Source organism: Musa acuminata, chromosome BXJ2-5 (genome assembly GCF_036884655.1).
Source record: "Musa acuminata AAA Group cultivar baxijiao chromosome BXJ2-5, Cavendish_Baxijiao_AAA, whole genome shotgun sequence".
In the NCBI taxonomy this organism is placed as follows: Eukaryota; Viridiplantae; Streptophyta; class Magnoliopsida; order Zingiberales; family Musaceae; genus Musa; species Musa acuminata.
Genome location: NC_088342.1, coordinates 8426235 through 8445731, shown reverse-complemented (window position 1 = coordinate 8445731; position 19497 = coordinate 8426235). Strand labels below are relative to the sequence as shown.

The 19497-nt window shown below is 40.6% G+C and overlaps 2 protein-coding genes across 13 annotated transcripts; one reads left to right on the top strand and one right to left on the bottom strand.

Annotated features, from left to right (window-relative positions):
* Nucleotides 1–1953: 1953 nt before the first annotated feature.
* Nucleotides 1954–14191, top strand: LOC103984484 (uncharacterized). Of its 12 annotated transcripts, none has more exons than XM_065108544.1 (8): nt 1954–2146; nt 5726–6597; nt 6698–6773; nt 6863–6940; nt 7038–7115; nt 7205–7286; nt 11015–12979; nt 13625–14191. In XM_065108544.1, the coding sequence occupies exons 5-8, from the start codon at nt 7102–7104 to the stop codon at nt 13952–13954; spliced, it is 2391 nt and encodes a 796-aa protein (XP_064964616.1). In that variant the 5' UTR covers nt 1954–2146; nt 5726–6597; nt 6698–6773; nt 6863–6940; nt 7038–7101; the 3' UTR covers nt 13955–14191. The 12 variants fall into 12 exon arrangements, with proteins under 12 accessions (XP_064964616.1, XP_064964614.1, XP_064964619.1 ...); XM_065108542.1 differs by having other exon boundaries at nt 6846–6940; XM_065108547.1 differs by having other exon boundaries at nt 5726–6524; nt 6863–7115.
* Nucleotides 13622–16514, bottom strand: LOC135612360 (tubulin beta-7 chain-like). The gene is made up of 3 exons (XM_065108551.1): nt 16035–16514; nt 15685–15954; nt 13622–15479 (listed from the first exon to the last, which is right to left on the bottom strand). The coding sequence occupies exons 1-3, from the start codon at nt 16426–16428 to the stop codon at nt 14806–14808; spliced, it is 1338 nt and encodes a 445-aa protein (XP_064964623.1). The 5' UTR covers nt 16429–16514; the 3' UTR covers nt 13622–14805.
* Nucleotides 16515–19497: the final 2983 nt, after the last annotated feature.

The following is a 19497-nucleotide window of genomic DNA, read 5'->3' as shown; positions in this document are numbered from 1 at the left end:
GATGAGCGCTCTGCCTGCTGATGCTTGTATTATTTAATGATTGTTTACCATTTGAGCTTGCTTAAGCCTATCATAAACATTAGAATTCTTGCTTATATTAGTCAAGCTGGTACTTAAGCTTCTCTTTGATTTGATGTGATAAATACTGCTAAATTAATGAAGTAGAGAAGGCACAAACTGAGGAACTTGTTTAATATGAAAATTTTATTTCTAGTATGTTTTTATGACCATTAAGGATTGTACATGTTTTTGCTGATGAATTTTTTACATCAGTGGCACCATAAGGTGCGATTCTCATCAAAATAAGCTTGTTTATCTGCCACCAATGAATGTTCTTAGCATCAAAACTCACCAATGAACATTCTTTTAATGAAATTTGTTATGATGATTTTTTTTTTCTAATGACATGATTGAGAACAAATTCTTTATGTTACTCATACTTACGCTTGGCGAGATTGTTCTTGCCACTCCTGCAACGAGCTAATGTTTTCTTGGGAACATCATCGTTCAGCATAATAGAGTGACTATAAACCTTCACCACAAAGTGGTAGCATTGCGGCTTTCATTCACGGAAGAACTCCTTGTGGTTGTCCCCTTTTTGGGCGTGCGGTGTGCCACCGGAAGACTTGCTCTGCTCGCTCAATCCCAACCCTATCACCGGCACTGGAATCCCTACGCAGAAGGAAGACGGCTTTGGGGGTGCTTGTATTATTTCTGTCAGATCCAGCGACTGGATCCACAGCTAGGAGGAGAGAGATCTTGAGAATGGTTTTGGCATGACCGAGAGCGACGGCAGATGCGGCATGGCCGCCTTTGCTGTGACCTGCAAGTGCGAGCTTACAAGGTTGGCTTCAATGCCTTCAGTCAACACTCGTCGAAGGCCGTCGTCGAGAAGCAACGTGGTTCAGCAGCTTGCTGTAGTAGATGTTGAGGTTCCCATACCCGTGGAGGAATACTACTTCAGTCAACTATACACTTAATATAGCAGAGGCTTCGGAGGCGAGGAGTCATCCCGTCAGCCCTCAAAACATCCCCTCCCAACTTCCCAACGTCAAACACAGCGGAGGCCGCGCCATCGGCCTCCTCGAAGGGAAGTGAGATGCCGACGGCATTGGCGGGAAACGCAGCGTTACGACATCCTCCAAATAATTCCTTAGATATGTATATTTGATGAACTAATTACATATTATTTAGATCTATTTAGTATTTCGATTTTTAAACTTGAAATTTTTATATTAAAATTTTTATAATTATAAACGTAAAATATCTAATTCTATTTATCCCGATATTATCAATTTTATTAATGAAAAGTATGAAAATAATAGATAAAAATATAATTTTAATAACTTAATTATGTTTTCAATAATGGTAAACGATGATGTCGTGAGGGGGGTTACGAATGACTATTGTAAATGAGAGAGAGTGATGACAAGAGATGAGATAAAGGGAGAGGAGAAAGAGGATGAGCGTAAATGTCGACACTCTATATCTATGTTAACGTCGTTTAATAACTATATTGATACCGATACAGATGCAAGAATAATAAAAGAGTTACTCAATATTTACATTATCTTCTTCATTCTTTTTTCGTCTTACATCTTGTTGTTACTTTTTCTCTTTATCCACGACAGCCACACGTAACTTTATTAAAATTATTTATTATTTATTATTTTCATGTTTTCATCGATAAAATAGATGAGATAAAGATAAATAGAATTAGATGTTTCACTTTTATAATTATATAAATTTTAATATAATTTTTTAACTCTAAATATCAAAATAATATATAATTAGTCCGTGGGAAAGTTATTTCATTTCATAACTACGTACTAGAAACAATTCATTTATTTACGTAGAAATCGATACCATATTAATTCTGCCGAGTCGAACCGGATCCGGATATTGATCCGGTTACGCAACACCCGATCCATGCCCCCTTCTCTTTCCACGCGCCCGGCTCATCGTCCGCAAACACCGAGGCCTTCGATCGGTTTCTGTAGTTTCTTCTCCCTCTATCGATGGCTTTGTTGCTTTCTCCCATCTGTCGACGCCGCGTCATGCGACAGAAGGCGTTTGCGTCGACGAGAGGGATCACCGGGGCGAACGAGCTTGCTGGACTGCTGGTTTCAGTTATATGGCGAGGCTGGTAAACCTATTCCACGGCATTTCTTATGTAACCTAAAATTGGATTCCTTGGATTTTTTTGAGATTTGAATCCTTTTTTGTATAATCCACTAACATAATCAGTGGCTTATTGGATTTTCTTTGAACTTGTTCTTTCTATTGGTGCCAAGAATGTTCTTTTATAAGGAATAAAACTGTTTAAAAGATGAAATTGATTGCAACGAAAGGGTTTTTGTTTCAAGAATGTTCTTTTATATGCAAAGACAATGAAAAATTGTTGTCTAAAAAATGGAACTTTATTGCATTGGAAGCAATTCGTATTGCACCACATGTCATCCACAAATCTCACTAACATATCGACATGAATCATTTGCTGAACTGATCATAGTTTGTAAACGGGTCAACGTCATTATTATCATCTGATTTCTTCTTTAAGTCAAAGATCAATTGCCTAAGAAAAATCAGCTCGGCACAATTAACATATTGTTTTTATGTGCATTAAAACACTTGGGTTTTCCCCGTTAGAAGATACTTGTTCTTTTTTAAAAAAAAATTGGAAAATGCAAGTACTCAGGTATCCCAAGGTTGACAACATTTTAAAGTTGCTCAACTTGTTTTCTCTGCAAGTGGAGTTGAGTAGAGTTCTTTTTCAAAACATTAGGCATCCAATCTATTAGAAGGTATTTTCTCAAAATCTGGAAGGTCAAGTACTAAATTTCAATCATGGCTTGCTTGAGTTATCGGTTATGGTCATAAGTAATAAGTTGCATTTGTTTTGAAATAGCTCGGTGTAGCATGATTATACTGAAGTTTCAAATGAAACTAGAGATTGAAATATTTGAATTTCTCTCAAGTGGCCACTTTTAAGTGACAATATGATCATCTTTTGCTTGTTTCTGTATTTATTTTGGCATAGCAAGTGAGGCTATCTTGTTATTGAAAGCTACATCTCTCCTTAAAAAGCAACAAGTTTCTCCCTCGGATGATCACTTGAGTATGACAACAGAAAATTCTGAATCAATTAAAGAGGACTGAACACCTTAAACCTTAGATGTTTGGATTTTATTGCAATATTGATAGTTCACAGAGATTATGAGACATATGAAAAGGCTAATGCCCCAAAAGTAGTCACTTATAATGGATTAACTCTTCTGATTTTGTGGTTCCTGATTCTTAGTTTGATCTCAAGAAAACAAAAAAGTTCATAATGTATATTTTAATGTGCTGTTTGTCTAGGGATACTGAACTGGTATTTCATCAATTTTTTGTTGTTAGTTCACATTGGTGTTAGCACTAATGTTTGTGTGCTATATAATGGCTACAGCTGACAAAATTTAGAGTCAGTAATTTCTCTTTGCCCGTCCTTTGTAATATACTTCTAGGTTTACATACAGGGAAGTAAGTTTTGGATAGATTTCCTTTTGCTTTTTGGTTCCACATTCCATCTCCATGATATTGGTTAGAAATTTATAAGTATTCAGCTCATAGCATTACAACATAAGGATACTCTTTCATGATAGCTAATTGTGTATGCAAGGTCTTTGTGTGTGTTTTGCAGGGAGATGTTCCGAATAAATGTCTTTTATCCCTCTGTTTTAACATGTCTTACTTTTCATGTTAGTACAATTGTTTCAATTTACTAGACTACATGGTATTCTATATTTGAGAAGTGGGTAACTTGTTCATGTATTTTCTGCCAAATAAGGTGATCAAATAAATGGCAATAGCTCAGAACTCCTCAAACAACATTGACTCTCACGCTTTTATTAATTATGGTCAGAGTTCCTGCTTCTGATCATTACTAAATTCTAATGCCATTTTTTTGTTCATTTAATTCTCACAAAATTGTTACTTTGGCCTATTAGCATTGATTAAAGTTTTCATACTGTCACCACTTATATACTTGTCATTGATACCTGATAATTGTTTTAGGCTGTTTGCCTTCCCATAAATTGTCAAAATCTTCATTCTCATTTAACATTTATATGATGAATACATGTTGTTTCTTCATCCATTCTTGTTTTGTATATATGAACACTTTCTCCTGATATTTTCTTTTCCTAATATAAATGCTATGATGATGCATCAAATTTTTCATTCTCGATTTTGTTCCATCGATGATTGATTTTTTTTATTAATATCATTGCATCTAAAAGCTTAAGCCAGGAGATGAGACATGATTCATTGATTATATTCTTAGCATTTCCCCTCACATGTGGGTGGCAGATGACTCACCCGATACATGGAACTTGAATTAGTCAGGGGTTTATATAATGGTCTAGATATGCTTTAAACATTGGACCTACCACTCTATAAGAGTTTAAGCTAGTAGATGACACATGATCCATTGATTTATATTATTAACGATGTTAAAATTTTATATCCTTAACATCTTGTTTTCATGTTAAGTTTTTTGTAAAATTACTGATATTTAGCAATCCACAATTCTAAATGATCATTATTCTATTTCAAATCAGGAATTCTAGTTAGGCTTGGCCCTGTGATATGAAGCTGTACATTTTTTTATGATTAACTGAAATTCATGCAGGAATATAAAGCTTCTACAAGTGTTCATGTTTTTAGAACCTTGATTTGGCTGCAAAGATTCTATTGATGCTGGGCGATGTGCATTTTGCCTCTCTCTATGTGAAATAAAAACCATCATGACAATTGAAGAGATAACAAAATCATTAGTTGGAACAAACTTAATGAAGAAGTTTTTCGAAATTTTGTATTTAATATTAATGAAAATCATCAATTTTTCCAACAAACCATGAGAAATAAATTGTTGAAAATTTCCCAGAGCTAAGGGACTTATCCATCGTTTCATATCATCATGAGAAGAATAAAACCACAAAATGATGCCCAACGAATCTTCTAATGATCACTCGAACAAGCAAAATTCATTTTTGAGGCAAACTTGTGGAGCTCATCAAATGATAGCTGTTACTTTTCCTTGGGTTCATGTGCTCAATCAGTAGTTGAATGGTATGTGAATGATATTTAAATTTATTTTTGAGCCAATGAGTTTTTGGTGGCATCCCAAGTTTTTGTACATGTTCAGAGAATCATTGTTCTAATTCTTAGTATACAATGATAATAACATGCTTGGAAACACTAAAGAGAATTCATGTTCTATTACAGTGCAAAATTAAACAAAAAGGAACAATGAAACTTAACAGCTAATGGAAATATTTTTGTTTGACAAGCAAGACAATGACATTAATGAGACGAGCTAATTTTTTTGTATATAGTTATGGGAAATCTATCTATGGAATATTGGTGGTTGGCAACTAACCTTATATTACAAGGACAATCTTAAAAATATTTAGTTTATAGTTATCGATTATGATTTCACTTTTTTAATATTTCAGAGAGTTTGAGGCTGTGTTTCTTTCTTTATTTTCCTTAATATAACATGTTAGTAGTCATGTTTTCTGTCACTAGCAATACCATGCTGTATTATAACCAACTTGGAGCATTAGGAAATATCCTGTTCATGTTTTGTAGTATCATGACAATAAAAAATATCTGACGCTGACATAGCACTTGAAATCTCTTCAGTATCAGGCTCTTCTAACCTTTTCTAGATTATGTTCAGGTTAGTTTCTATTGAGGAGCACAGAGCTGCTTCCAAGAAGCGACGAGATGTTACATCTCTGATCAGATGAGACTTCTTGTCAAGATATAGGGCCATCTTGATGGACATTCTATCGGTGGGTGGCTTAATTCCAAGAGTAAACAGAGATGACAATAGAAACATACTTGGAGTACATGAAATTGTCTAGGCCTACTAGTGAAGAGCACATAATGTACCTGCGAAGGACAAATCTTTTGGTCCCATTTGAACAACCTGTCCTCAAAACTTGTTGAACAAGTTGGAGAAATCATCATCCAAGGATATCAAGCTTGATTGCAACAGGCATCCAAGGATGAAAAGCCTTATTTATCGCAAAAGCAGGCTTATCCGCAATCCTTTTTCTTGTGGGTATCTGATATGTTCAAGATTAGAACTTTATGAGGTATGCAAAGTAAAGGTGTATCTGCTTCACGGAGTACCATATTTTGATCAAGGTAGATGCATGGAGCTGCCACATGAAGAACGAGTAATTTGCCAAATTTATCTCAACAGTCCATCCACATCAGGTGGTCAGTGACAGAATGCTGTATCGAGGCTGTTGTGGAATGGCATCATTCTTCAGATGTTGAACAACATAGTGAACATTGTGCCCATGCAAGAGAATGCCAACAAAATGTCTGTTCGAGCTAAATGGGGAATAGAAAACAATTGCATGTGAACCCAATAAAGCCAGAGGCAACTGTGACCTTGGACCCAGGATCTCCCAGTAGAGACAAGTTATGGTGGCACAAAGTTTTAGAACTACAGCTTTGTTCATGAGGTAAGAAGAAACACTGCATATCAAGTGAACTATGTTCGTGCAGGTTTGGATGGGAACTGCTAACAAGCAGCTGGTAAGTCCAACTTAAACAGTTTGCAAAGGGCTATAGGATGAGGATGTTGATGATGATGACTTTATAATTCTAACTTCTGACACTTTTTTTTCCCGCTCAGATCCTGCAGTCAAGTGAAACTTCGATTGGAGTGCCAAAAGAACACTGAAGTTCCTCACAAGATGATCCAACCACAGGTAAATCTCTTCCATTTATCCTATGTGGTATCTTCTTTAGCAAATTATTCGGTCAAACATAACCACTTACAGAAGTTGCAAGGGACCAGATCAAAGTCTAAAGAGATCATCTGGTCCCCTCTCAGCGTTTGACGGAAGAATGAAAGAGGAAAAAGAAAGATGACAAGGTAGATCAGTTCTGTGGCTACAAGACGTACTAAATCGTCATTACATGCAAAATGTTATCATCTATAGAACTAACTTTATGTGGCCATGTGAGAGAAGGCTTCAGATGCAATGTCTCTGGTAAGACCATGAAACATTGAGCACGAAGCATGCATGAAGCGGAATGGTCACCCACTGGTGAGAAGTCTTCGCACACAGGTCTGACCTAATCACCTCGTCATAGACTCGTATATTATTCTTGACTTACAAGTCTGCATGTCATCCAGGAAGCTGATAGATTCTCATCCTGTCAACTTGACCTGCAAACGAGCCACAAGGTCTGATGCTTGTATGACGGGATCTATGAAGGTAAAATCCCTCTATTTCTCATTTAAAAATTTGATTTTGCCCATGAAATTATTATATATCCTCTCCGGCACAATGGACAAAGATAAAGCATCCGAGGTACCTGGGGGAGCCCACATGCCATGTATTATATAGTTCTTGGGTGTAGACAAGATGTGTATTTTGTGTACAGCGTGACTGCGACGTCTACAGCCACCCACACGCTACGTTGCCAAAATCACACTTCTCTATTCACTTGACGACACAAGTAGAGAGAGAGAGAGAGAGAGAGAGAGAAGTGTATAGGTACTTTATGTTGTACCAGATTTGGCCATACGATCCCCTTCGTATGTGATTGGCAAAAGCCAATGGAGCATCAGCCGCAGTATACTATCAGCAGTATGGACAGACTGCGAACTCTCCTGTATGTGTTCCACCCACTTCTTCCTCGCATTCAATGCCGCAAGTCGATGAAGGCTCGGGAAACATGTTACCACCACCACCTGCACGGGGTGCTTACTGCCACAGCCGGAAGCTTTGCAGAACTATTCATGGCAGTGACCTGTTTCTTACTGCAAGTGGACGATCGTCTCTCTCTCTCTCTCTCTCTCTCTCTCTCTCATGGGGCGGACACATCGGAGCTTCTGTCCTGGAGAAACTCAGGCTAATCTCGTGACAATGTGTGTGCTTTGTGCCCATTTTGATCCGTAGGAACAATACACCAAACATGACAGAGACTGAGTCAAAGATGGACCCAAAGAGACGAGCTGACAACACCGCTTCTGTGCAATCTCTACACTACCTGTCAGGGACTCAATAATACTGTGTCTCCACGGCAACGATCTTTTGGGGACAAAGAACACATGGGATCGCTATCAGCAAAGGGGACTGTAACGCCCAGACTACGCACCGCTTCGCACCTTTGGCCATGGCCAGACGGTGCTTTTGGCCATATGATGCTGCTCGGTCCGGTGGGGACAAAGCAGTCGTTCAGATTGCTTCGAGGAAAAGCAAGGGAGATGCTGGTCATTGCAGCAGTGGCCACAAGGTGAGCGAGGGCCAAAACCCTCATCTTTGGGATAAGTAATCAACTATTTGGTTCCTTGTTAGAGAGGCTGGACAACAAGAGGGCTCGAGCATAGCGTCGAGAAGAGAGACAAACATTATATCTGCTTGCCACAACATTTCTTTTCCCCTTTTCTTTTCCATCCGCCTTTATTCAGCAACTGCAAATTATTTGTCGCCAAATGCCGATTTTTCCTTCAGCAGAAGAGCTGAAGCGAGCGGCTTCTCCAGTGCCGTGGAGTGTGTAGCCTCCGCCGTAGCTCTTCCTCAACCCCGGTCGCCGCCATCGGCAGGGAACTCCTTTGTCTCTTGATCGCTCGAGGACTGCCTTTAGGCGAAGGTAGGCACTCTCCATATCGATATAGCTCGCGATCTCTGATTTGCCTGGTTTCTTGATGAGTTTTCTGCGCTTCAAAGTCTCCGTTCTGTTACCCCGAGCTTCTAGTTGCGTTCTTTCGGAAGAAAAATGGCTACTTTCCGCGATTCAGGTGTCGGTGTAGTGTTTTGGGTTTGTGTGGTAAATTTTTGAGGTGAAATGCTCGAGATCTAGTGGTTGTCGGGGACCGCCTTGGCCAGTGCTGTTAAGAGGAATGGGATGAGATTTTGGTGGATGATTCTATGTGTGTTGGATATTTGCCATTAATCCACGATTTTCCCCCTTTTACGCTCTTTCTACAATTAAGGTGGAGGATATGGGAAGATCTTCTTGTCTGTACTGACCTTTATTGCTTTGATTCGTTATCATTTGTGATTCTTCTTCGTTTCTGCAAGTTATTTTACCTCATATTCATCCACACAAAGGTACTTTTACAAAGAGGTAGATCTGTATTTGCTCTACTTTTGCAATGCGGTTATTTTCTTCATTCTAGTGGGTCAGATCATCATTTCTTGGTGTCAAAATTTTTTACACTCTTGGTCTGAGATGTCCTTTTTGCAGTAACTATTGTGATCATTCTGAAGATAGTTTAGGGGAATGGTTACCTAGATGTTTGGAGAAAGTTTGCAATTCCATAAGAAAGGAGCCATTTTGCACAATTGTACAGGAATAGCTTGATACAAACTTCTACATTCATGTAATGGTAGAAGGAAAAGGCTTCTTTTTATAAACAATAGAAATTGGTAGCTGCAGCACAATGTTTGACCAGCCTCAAGTGCAAATTGATCTGATGGGTTGCAAGAACTTCTCAGAGAAGGAGACGGAGGAACATCTGGAAAGAATTGGAATTTGGTATAATGGTGATAACCAGAGTCCCAGACATCGTAGCATAGATAGAGTTATGTCCTATAGAAAGGTGACCTAGACTTTGATACTCTCTTAGATATACAACTATTTGTGATTGAAATGTCATTGTTATTGAGCTTTGTCTGTTATGCTGCCCTCAAATTAGAAAGTACTAGCATGCAGAGATTGCTAGTTGATTGTTAACATGGCATTGCAAGTTGAATGTAGAAGTTTTCTTATGATATATCAAGCTATTCCATGGCATATCATAAACTATCTTCTTCTGTTTTCTTATGATATGCTTCGAGGCCATCTTGTTTCTTATAGTTTATGTTTGTTTAACTCTCTCAGGATTTGCTGACTTTTTTCCTTTGCTTCTTTTTTTCCTTTTGGAAGGGTTATGATACACTGATGCTCTTGTCAATTTGTGATTCTTTAAATTTAGCACAGAGACAAGTATAACGATGTTTTGTTTTCATTCAATTTTGATATAGAAGTGAAATTGATGTTAAATTAGTTATCTTGATTATGACTTTTGATAATGAGATGAATCACTAATGTGAGCTGTGACAATGGAATTTAGGTTTTTATCTAACTATAGACTTGGCTGTAAAATAATCTATTACTGTTTTGAAAGTTAATAGTGAACTTTTCTGAAGTATAGAAATTTGGTATGTTGTTGAGACCTGTCGGTCTTTGATGGATGGTTCGCAGGTAGAAAGTTTTGATCTGATCCACAGGTTGGCCTTAGGCAGGTTAGTCATAAACTCAGCCCGGTCGGTTCTGGCCTGATTCGGTTACTTTTGATCTAAACACATATTGGTAATTTATAGAATGGAGAAGCTGAGACCTCTGAGTATTCGATGGGTGGTTCACAGGTAGAAAGGTTTGGTTAGATGTAGGTTTTGGTCCTAAACTCAGTCTAGTTGGTGCTGACCAGTTTCAGTTAGATTTGTTCTAAATCAAAGCATAACTCACAAGTGTCTGATCATATCTAACAAGATTTGGTGGCCCTAGCCTTAATTTCTAGTATTCACTTATTTAGTTCAATCTGCACCAGTAATTGGTACATTTCTGTTAAGAAAAATCATAAAGTAGGTTATTGTATACATGTAGCTTGTTTAAAAGGAGCGAGGCATAAACATTCCAGGCAAACTTCAACCAACTAGCTCATATTGTGATTTTCTATTGTTTAGAAGTTGGAAGTTCTTCTTGATGACCTGAATGGTGTATCCAGTGCTATGGTAGCTTTAGGTTATAACCAAGTACATAATTTTTTGAGGATCATTAATTTGTATGAGAATCCATTACCTGATATCTTTGTGATTGATAACTCAGTCTAATAATGCACTTATTATTTACTATAATTTAGACACTTGCTCAACTTGTACCCAAAATAATCAAGGTATCTCTTGTCATGTTTGATCTTACATGGAAGCTAACCTTATCTGTCATGCTTTGGCAGCTTCTGGAATCTATGGGTCAAGATGTAGTTCTGGAATTTGACAATCATTTTCAAGGAAGATTGGGGCATAAAATTGTTAGTGCCTGTAGTCCTAGCAGTAGAAAGGTACAAGAGAGATGTAGAAAAGGACAGCCTGCAAACACAATCAACTACTTGAAGAATTTGGATGGTGATTTTAGAGAACTTAGCCATAGATATTCATCAAATCTCCGTTATGAATTTATGCACTCCACAAGTCTTGGTTGCAACGATGAGAATGAAGTGCTAAAAAGGGGATCTATGTATCAGAGCTCTAAAGAAGTCAGGAGAATGAGAAAACTACGAGAGCGAAGGAGGGAAGTAGAATCTAGGTGTACTGATGATGATTTTATTTCATTTGAGATTGTTGATCATTTGGCTCAGCATGGCATAAACAGATCCAATCAGTCACCACATCAGAAGTTTTTGCCTCCTGTGTGTTCAAGTGCTGATTCAAAACCTACATCTGCTGACACACTTAACTCAACTGCCATGAGCTCTATGGAGTTTCTGGATCTTTCGTTCCGTGATCTTCCTGATAAGCCTTTGCATACCAATAACTTGTGCTCCAATTTTGGACCAGCAAAAGGTAACTTGGTAGATGATCTCTTGGAGATCTGCCTACACTCTGTCAATACAAGAACTCACTGTACAGAAGCAAGTTCTGAGTTGCTAGAAGTTGGACCTCTCAAGGAGCAAGAATCTGGTTGTCACGAGAAGTTTGGTCCTGAAAGTCATGGGAAAATCATTTGTGAAAGAAATTCACTAAACATTCTTCCAAAACGCTTTTCAGAAAAGACAAAAATGTCCCACACACTTATGCAGTTGGAATATGGTCTAGCTGAAGCCAGGGATTCGAAAAATATGTTTAGCCCACTCAAGAAAATGTTTGATCCTTTGATAAAATCCAAATCTCTCCGTGATTCACCGCTCACAGGAACACAAAGATCTGGGAGCAAAGTTATTGATTCCACAAGCATTACGAGTAACGGAGTGTTTGAGGATATGGAGTGTGTGACAGGAGAGATCTTGACTGCTTCTATGTCGCCTGCTCATCTACATGGAATTCTTAAACTTGATATTGAGAATCAGAACCCATCATTTGAGTTCTCTCTACAAGATCCAGAAGACACACTATCTGCAAAAACATGGAAAACGGATAGTGCATTTAACTGGGTTTACACCTTCCATAGTTCTAGAAAAAAGAATACTAACTATGGGACTAAAGACAAACATGGACAGTCGCCTCCATTAGTTGGGCAGATGCAGGTTTCTTGTTATATATGCTCAGAAGTGAAAGATAATGGATCTTTAGTTAATTCGACAGTTGCAGAGTTTGTCTTATATGACATTGCACGAGCAAGAAGACACTTTGTTGTCGAAGAAAGATCCAAGTGCTCTTCAGATTCCATTCAACCTGTTACAAGTAATGCTATGGGAGGCCTGGTTGCAGAGGGACCTTATGAGAGAAACAATTCAGTGGAGCACCCAGATTCTTCTAGACATGGATTTGGTAGTTCTGACTCAAGACCTTCGACTTCCTACCCCTGGACACCAAAAGATTTGCATCCGCGACATGAGATTGCGGCTATTGTAACCCAAATTCCTTTCAGCAAAAAGGATAGTCTGAAAGATATGAAAGTGTCCAGGCCAAAAGAAAGCCAAAATTTATCAAGATCTCCTACAATTGATCAGGGAAGGGAGAGAAAGAGCAGCTTGAATCCTGCAATGGTAAAGGTTGTGACTCCAAGTGGAGCTCATGGGTTGCCAGACACTGTTGAAGGTGGCCCATCTTCACTTCTAAATAGATGGAGGTTTGGTGGCGGCTGTGATTGTGGTGGCTGGGACATGGCCTGCCCAATTGTTGTATTTGACAATTCCCATGCTGACGATTGGATAGATCATTCAACATGCGAAATTGAAAAGTCCACGTTTCTTTTTGTTCAGGTGTGTGTCCCATCTTTTTGTTCTAATTTGTGATTATTTGTGTAGTATTATTTCTCTTTTTTTTTTCAAATCCAGTTTATAATGCAAATTTGATATTGAAAGTTTTTGAGTTGGTGTTATATTAGCTTAACACATCCATTTGGAGTCAATATTTGGCATTCTTACTGCATAGTACTGCAATTTAATGGAGTATTGGTGCAGGGTAGTTGTGTGAGTCTCCTATAGAGCTTTGTATATTTTGGCAGGCATACAGACAAAGGATATTATACATGCTTGCTTTCATTTGATCAAAAAAAGAGTTAATCTTTGGCATGGTTAATTCTTTAATTCCATGGAGGTGCCTATAGCTCATGAATGCTTAGTGATTGCCCGAGTCTCCAATAGATACTTGTGTAACTTGGAAGGTCACTGTATGGGGCACACAGGAACAAAAAGGAGTTTCAACTCTGATTTTTCAACCATCATGCAATTAATCATTTCAATATTCTGATATTTTCCCTTCTGTACCAAAAGGATCATAATTCTAGATGTATCTTACATGCTTACTTGATCTCATTTTCTTGGAGGCATTATTTTAATTTGACGTTGATGTATCTTCGCTTGTTAACTTTTTTGATATTGACTCTGTTTCGCATTTCCAACCAGGGAAAGAAGGAAAAGTTACCTGCACTATCAATATCGGCTGATGGCAAAGGACTTTATTCAGTTGATTTCCATGCACAACTCTCAGCTCTACAGGCATTTTCGATCTGCATTGCCATCCTGCATGGTTCTGAAGTTTCTTCGGCTGTTATCCAGGAGAAGATCAGACAGAGGTTTTACTCTAATTCATTAAAATTACTCCTTGAGGAAGAAGTGCGGCAGTTGATTGAAGCAGTTGCAACTGAAGAACAAATAAAAGCAAAAAAAGGAACAGAGCAGATGCCTCCCTCTTTTTTCCTAGACCCACCCTTTTCTCCGATGGGCAGGGTTTAGAATCGAAGCACTACATGCTGATTGAGCCGAATGATCTTGAAGCTAGATCAAGCGATGTCAGAGATAGCATGCTGGAATGTGCTTGAGCATCCCAATTATTTCTGGAATATAGCAGAAATCTCTAGGGAAGATTCGCCGCAAAGATAAGTTATGTCTTCTGTTACAAAGATAAGTTACACCAATGTTCAATTATTCATACCAACTCTGAGTTCGTGATAGCTGATGTGTGCTAGATCATGTCTGTGTTCATAATCATAAGCGAGGTAAAGGAAATGTCTTCTGTTCATAAGAGGTTTTCACTTACTTATCTGATTGCTCACCGTTGTCAGTGACAATAAACATCGAGATGGTGCTAATACACAACTGCAATGTGAGTAGCTTTCTCGTCGGTCTGGTAAGAGATCTCATGAACAAATGATGCTTTATGGTCGCCATATTTTGTAGAGATCTTCTGCTGACCACTGTGATTCAGTGAACCTCTCGAACCCCTCTCCCATCTCTGCAGGATCGGCTGTCTCAGTTCTCTACTGTTTGATCTGAAAAGGCACACGAAACAAATGCCTGTCATCAATATCTCAAAGAACGCCAGTGTCAACATGCACCATGAATGATCTTTTTCTTTGGAACTCATTGAAAGCACATCAAGTAGTTCTGAGACCATGCCTTGTGATCCTGGATGTACCCAATGGACTCTTAATGCAAGCCATCCACTATATATAAAGAGAGAGAAATATGACATAGTCGATGCGTAGAAATCGATGACAGAGCTCGACAATACCAATCACACACTGAAGGAAAGTAAACCAGCAGCTCATCTGCCTGCATACATGCATGCATGAAAGCGTGGACTTTTAGTTCTCCTCAACGTCATCACCGTAGGCTTCCTCCTCGTCGGCGTCGGCCACGGCGTCCTGGTACTGCTGGTACTCGGAGACGAGGTCGTTCATGTTGCTCTCGGCCTCGGTGAACTCCATCTCGTCCATGCCTTCCCCGGTGTACCAGTGCAAGAAGGCCTTGCGGCGGAACATGACGGTGAACTGCTCCGACACGCGCTTGAACATCTCCTGGATGGAGGTGGAGTTGCCCATGAAGGTGGCGGACATGGAGAGGCCGGTGGGGGGGATGTCGCAGACGCTGGACTTGACGTTGTTGGGAATCCACTCCACGAAGTAGGAGGAGTTCTTGTTCTGCACCGCGATCATCTGCTCGTCCACCTCCTTGGTGCTCATCCTGCCGCGGAACATGGCGGAGGCGGTGAGGTAGCGGCCGTGGCGGGGGTCGGCAGCGCACATCATGTTCTTGGCGTCCCACATCTGCTGCGTGAGCTCGGGGATGGTGAGGGCGCGGTACTGCTGCGACCCGCGGGAGGTCAGCGGCGTGAATCCCACCATGAAGAAGTGGAGGCGGGGGAAGGGGATGAGGTTGACGGCGAGCTTGCGCAGGTCGGAGTTGAGCTGCCCCGGGAAGCGCAGGCAGCACGTCACGCCGCTCATGGTGGTGGAGATGAGGTGGTTCAGATCACCAACTGACGTCGAACAAAGAGCACTTCGTATCAGTCGACGCGAATCTCCATGTACGATCCTAAACTTGCTATCCATTAAGTTCTTTTAATCGGATACGGATCCTAAACCCATACCCGTTAAACTTGGATACTTAAGCTTAACGAATTCGGACTCGACTCGTAAACGGATCCTATCCAAACCAACCCCAAAGAGATGGAAGTCACTTACAGCTGGGGTTGGTGAGCTTGAGGGTCCTGAAGCAGATGTCATAGAGGGCCTCGTTGTCGAGCACCATGCACTCGTCGGCGTTCTCCACCAGCTGGTGCACCGACAGCGTCGCGTTGTACGGCTCCACCACCGTGTCCGACACCTTGGGCGACGGGAACACCGAGAAGGTCAGCATCATCCGATCCGGGTACTCCTCCCGGATCTTGGAGATCAGCAGCGTCCCCATCCCCGACCCCGTCCCTCCTCCCAGCGAATGGCAGATCTGGAACCCTATCACCACCGCCGCCACCATTCAGTAGATGTCATCACGTGAAGGTAAGCCTTTGAGATGTGTTGGTGTCGCTGCATACCTTGGAGGCAGTCGCAGTTCTCGGCCTCCTTGCGGACAACATCGAGGACGGCGTCGATGAGCTCGGCGCCCTCGGTGTAGTGGCCCTTGGCCCAGTTGTTGCCGGCGCCGTTCTGGCCGAAGACGAAGTTGTCGGGGCGGAAGAGCTGGCCGTAGGGCCCGGTGCGCAGCGCGTCCATGGTTCCCGGCTCCAGATCCATAAGCACGGCTCGAGGCACGTACCGGCCGCCGCTGGCCTCGTTGTAGTAGACGTTGGCCCGCTCCAGCTGCAGGGGGGAGCTGCCCACGTAGTTCCCCTTGGCGTCGATGCCGTGCTCGTCCGACACCACCTCCCAGAACTTGCCGCCGATCTGGTTGCCGCATTGCCCGGCCTGGACGTGCAGGATCTCCCTCATGGTGGCAGAATACAGAGAGAGAGAGAGAGAGAGAGAGAGAGAGAGAGAGAGAGAGAGAGAGAGAGCTTGCAAGAAGGTTTGAGGTGGCTGTGAGCTTTTTGTAGAAGTCGGCAGATGTGTTGATGAGGTGCGATATTATTGTGGAGGAAGGAACAACCGGTTGGTAAAGATGGAATACTTTGGCGGTAGATGGAGCTCGAGATGTTCTCTGTGGTCTGTGCTGGGTAAAAGCAAGATGGGAGAGAAGGAAACTGGGAGCGGTGCGAGAGGGCGGTGTTGAGATGGACAAGGCAACAACAGCAAGGCAAGTGAGCTGGAAATGGAAGGAGACAAGAAGGTGCTTCGCTGTCCCGTATGGTATAACATGGACTGGTTTATGGGTGTCTTCTCTCTCAAATCATTGAGATCTGAGGTCGTCGGTCACATGGGCATAACATGATCATTACAGAGGAAATAATGTGGTTTTGGATGCACCAGTGGGATAGCAATACATGGGAATTATTACCTGCTATATATATATTGGGTTGGGTTGGGTGACTCGCCGAGTTGCTGCTTAATATGTTTTGGATCTGAAGTTGGTAATTTTTTGTTGATAATTATAATTAGCCGAGTCTAAATCAATTTGGTCAGAGATAATAAGATACATGCGATTGGTGGTTCAGCCAATTTGAGTCATCTAAGTTTTCTTTTCCTTCTTTTCTTACTCATTCTGTGATCTTATTTGGTTGAAGAATTTTAACTAATTAAGTCTAAAATAAAATAGGTCACTAACGTTCTTCACAATCCTTCTTTCTGACACTGACTTGTACAATTAGATGAAAGATAACATTTTAGGTCACATGGTCGAGATATGATAAATTATAAGTCAATTATGTCATTAGGTTAGATCATGATAAATGATAGTAGATTTAGTCTAGTCGTAAATATTTATGCTGAGAGGTTTAAGTAGAAAAGAATTATCCATGAATAATGATAGAAAATACGTCAACGATACGAAGCTATTACCAATATCTAAAATATTTGTTAGATACTGAGAGTCGAAATTTTGTGTGATAATTTTTTTTTTCCAATTTTGAAGTATCAACTAACTTATTTAATAAAGATTTTCATCATTAGTGGCAAAGTCTTAAAATCAAATCCCATTTTTTATACTTTCAAAAGAAAAAAAAAAATCAAAAAGCAACCATTGGCACAACAACGTAGGTTTAGGACAAATGTCAAGTTCAATAACAATCATTTCTCGGATCAAGTGTCTTAATTATGTAGAAACTAAGGCAACATTAAAAAGCGAGTATGGAATGAGATACCGAAAAAGTTGAATTGGCCTTTTCTTTTTTTTTTGTCACGTAAAAGAGAATTATATTAGCCTCTCAAAATTCTACAAAAGATCTTTTTAGGTTATTATTAGGTTATCATAAACAATGGATACTACATCCATAAGAAAATTATTTATTCTAAAATATCTAAAATTTTGTTGTCTTGTTGCTGGAGAAAAATATCATTGATATTTACGGGATAACGTGTAATTTATTCAAATTTATTTCTTGCACAAAGATCGAAAGTCTCCTTATGCGAGTTAAGTTTGCCCGACTCACGTGTCATGGGCGTCTCCCTAGCTCGACTTACTGCTATAGTAAGTACGGAATGAGTTTGCTCAACTCATATGTCTTAGGTACTTCTCTGGCCTAATTTACTATTATAGCAGGTTTCTTCTTACACGAGTCATGTTTGCCTGACTCACATGTCTTAGGCGCCTCTCTAGTTCGATTTGTTGTCGTGATAGGTTTCTTCTTACGTGGGTCGGGTTTGCCCGACTCATGCATCTTAGGCGCCTCCCTGGCCTGATTTGCCACCATAGTGGATTTCTTCTTATGCAGGTCGGGTTTAACCAATTCACATGTCTTGAATGCCTCCTTAGCTTGATGTACCACTATAGCGGGTTTCTTCTTGATAAGGGTAAAAATGGTGATGTGACACGCCATGACGTCAGCCATGTTTGGACAACACACTGCCCAAGGAAGTCGGCATTAACACCTAACTCAGGCTTGGTTCTTCACGCCACGCCAACCCCATGTCAGACGCTATCAGCCTGCCTCCTGCAAGCAGCCACATCAAGTAACATCAAACTCATCTATAAATACCCCAGAGTTCTAAACGAACAAGGGGAGGAACACAAGCACAACGCACTCGGAGGCATCTCTTCCTCCAAAACCCTCTCCATATCGCTAACTTGATCGTCGGAGGGGTCGAGCCGAGCTCCCGGCCCGACCTGTGTGCAGGTGCGAGATGGTGTCGCCTCTTCCCGACACTGCGGCGGAGCTTCCTCCCGACCCGACCACCCGACCTCCCGACCCGACATCCCGACCCGAACCACCGTGCTCGGCCGCCGGGAGACCCCGAGGGACGCCACCCTTGATCCTCGACATCCGGACCCTCGAACCGAGCCGCGTCGGCCCCGAGGCCACGGCATACAGTTGTTTCCCGCAACACTTCTTACTCAAGTCAGGTTTGTCCGACTCACATCTTAGGCATCTCTCTGGCCTAATTTATCATCGTAGCGAGTTTCTTCGTACGCTGGATGGGTTTGCCTGACTCACGCATCTTGTTGGAATAATTTCGAGGAGGTGTTTTTACTTGGTTGCGAAAGGTGATTTCGTGGAGAGTGAAAGACTACTTTTTCATGATTGGCACCACGTGATTATGAGTTGAATATAATCAGAATACCAGAAGATAATTCGGGTTAGTTATGAATCGGTTCTCATATGAAATATTCATATGAATATTTTTAAATGACTAGAACACAGTTCGAGTCGGTTATGAACTACTTTTCTTATAGGATCTTTACGAGATATTCTTCCGATCTTTAAGTTAGTATAAAAATACGTCGTTACCTCTAGAACAGAGGAAAAAAAAGGAAAGGTGAAACTCGTACTATCTTAAGAATTGAAAATATCTGACTCTAAAACAAGTACGGAGAAACTACACTGTATCCTCATAGTATACATATCAAGATTATGTCGTGCTGACATACATATCAATGATATTTTTTTCAATATTTTTTTTAAAAAA

What these genes read in the sequence shown, in the direction of transcription:
- LOC103984484 (XM_065108539.1), top strand. Translation starts at nt 9,461, where the DNA reads ATGTTTGACCAGCCTCAAGTGCAAATTGATCTGATGGGTTGCAAGAAC. An exon ending in GAGTTATGTCCTATAGAAAG is followed by an intron (nt 9,620 to 11,014) that starts GTGACCTAGACT and finishes ATGCTTTGGCAG; the next exon opens with CTTCTGGAATCTATGGGTCA. An exon ending in CCACGTTTCTTTTTGTTCAG is followed by an intron (nt 12,980 to 13,624) that starts GTGTGTGTCCCA and finishes ATTTCCAACCAG; the next exon opens with GGAAAGAAGGAAAAGTTACC.
- LOC135612360 (XM_065108551.1), bottom strand. Translation starts at nt 16,428, where the DNA reads ATGAGGGAGATCCTGCACGTCCAGGCCGGGCAATGCGGCAACCAGATC. An exon ending in GAACTGCGACTGCCTCCAAG is followed by an intron (nt 15,955 to 16,034) that starts GTATGCAGCGAC and finishes CGGTGGTGATAG; the next exon opens with GGTTCCAGATCTGCCATTCG. An exon ending in CAAGCTCACCAACCCCAGCT is followed by an intron (nt 15,480 to 15,684) that starts GTAAGTGACTTC and finishes GTTCGACGTCAG; the next exon opens with TTGGTGATCTGAACCACCTC.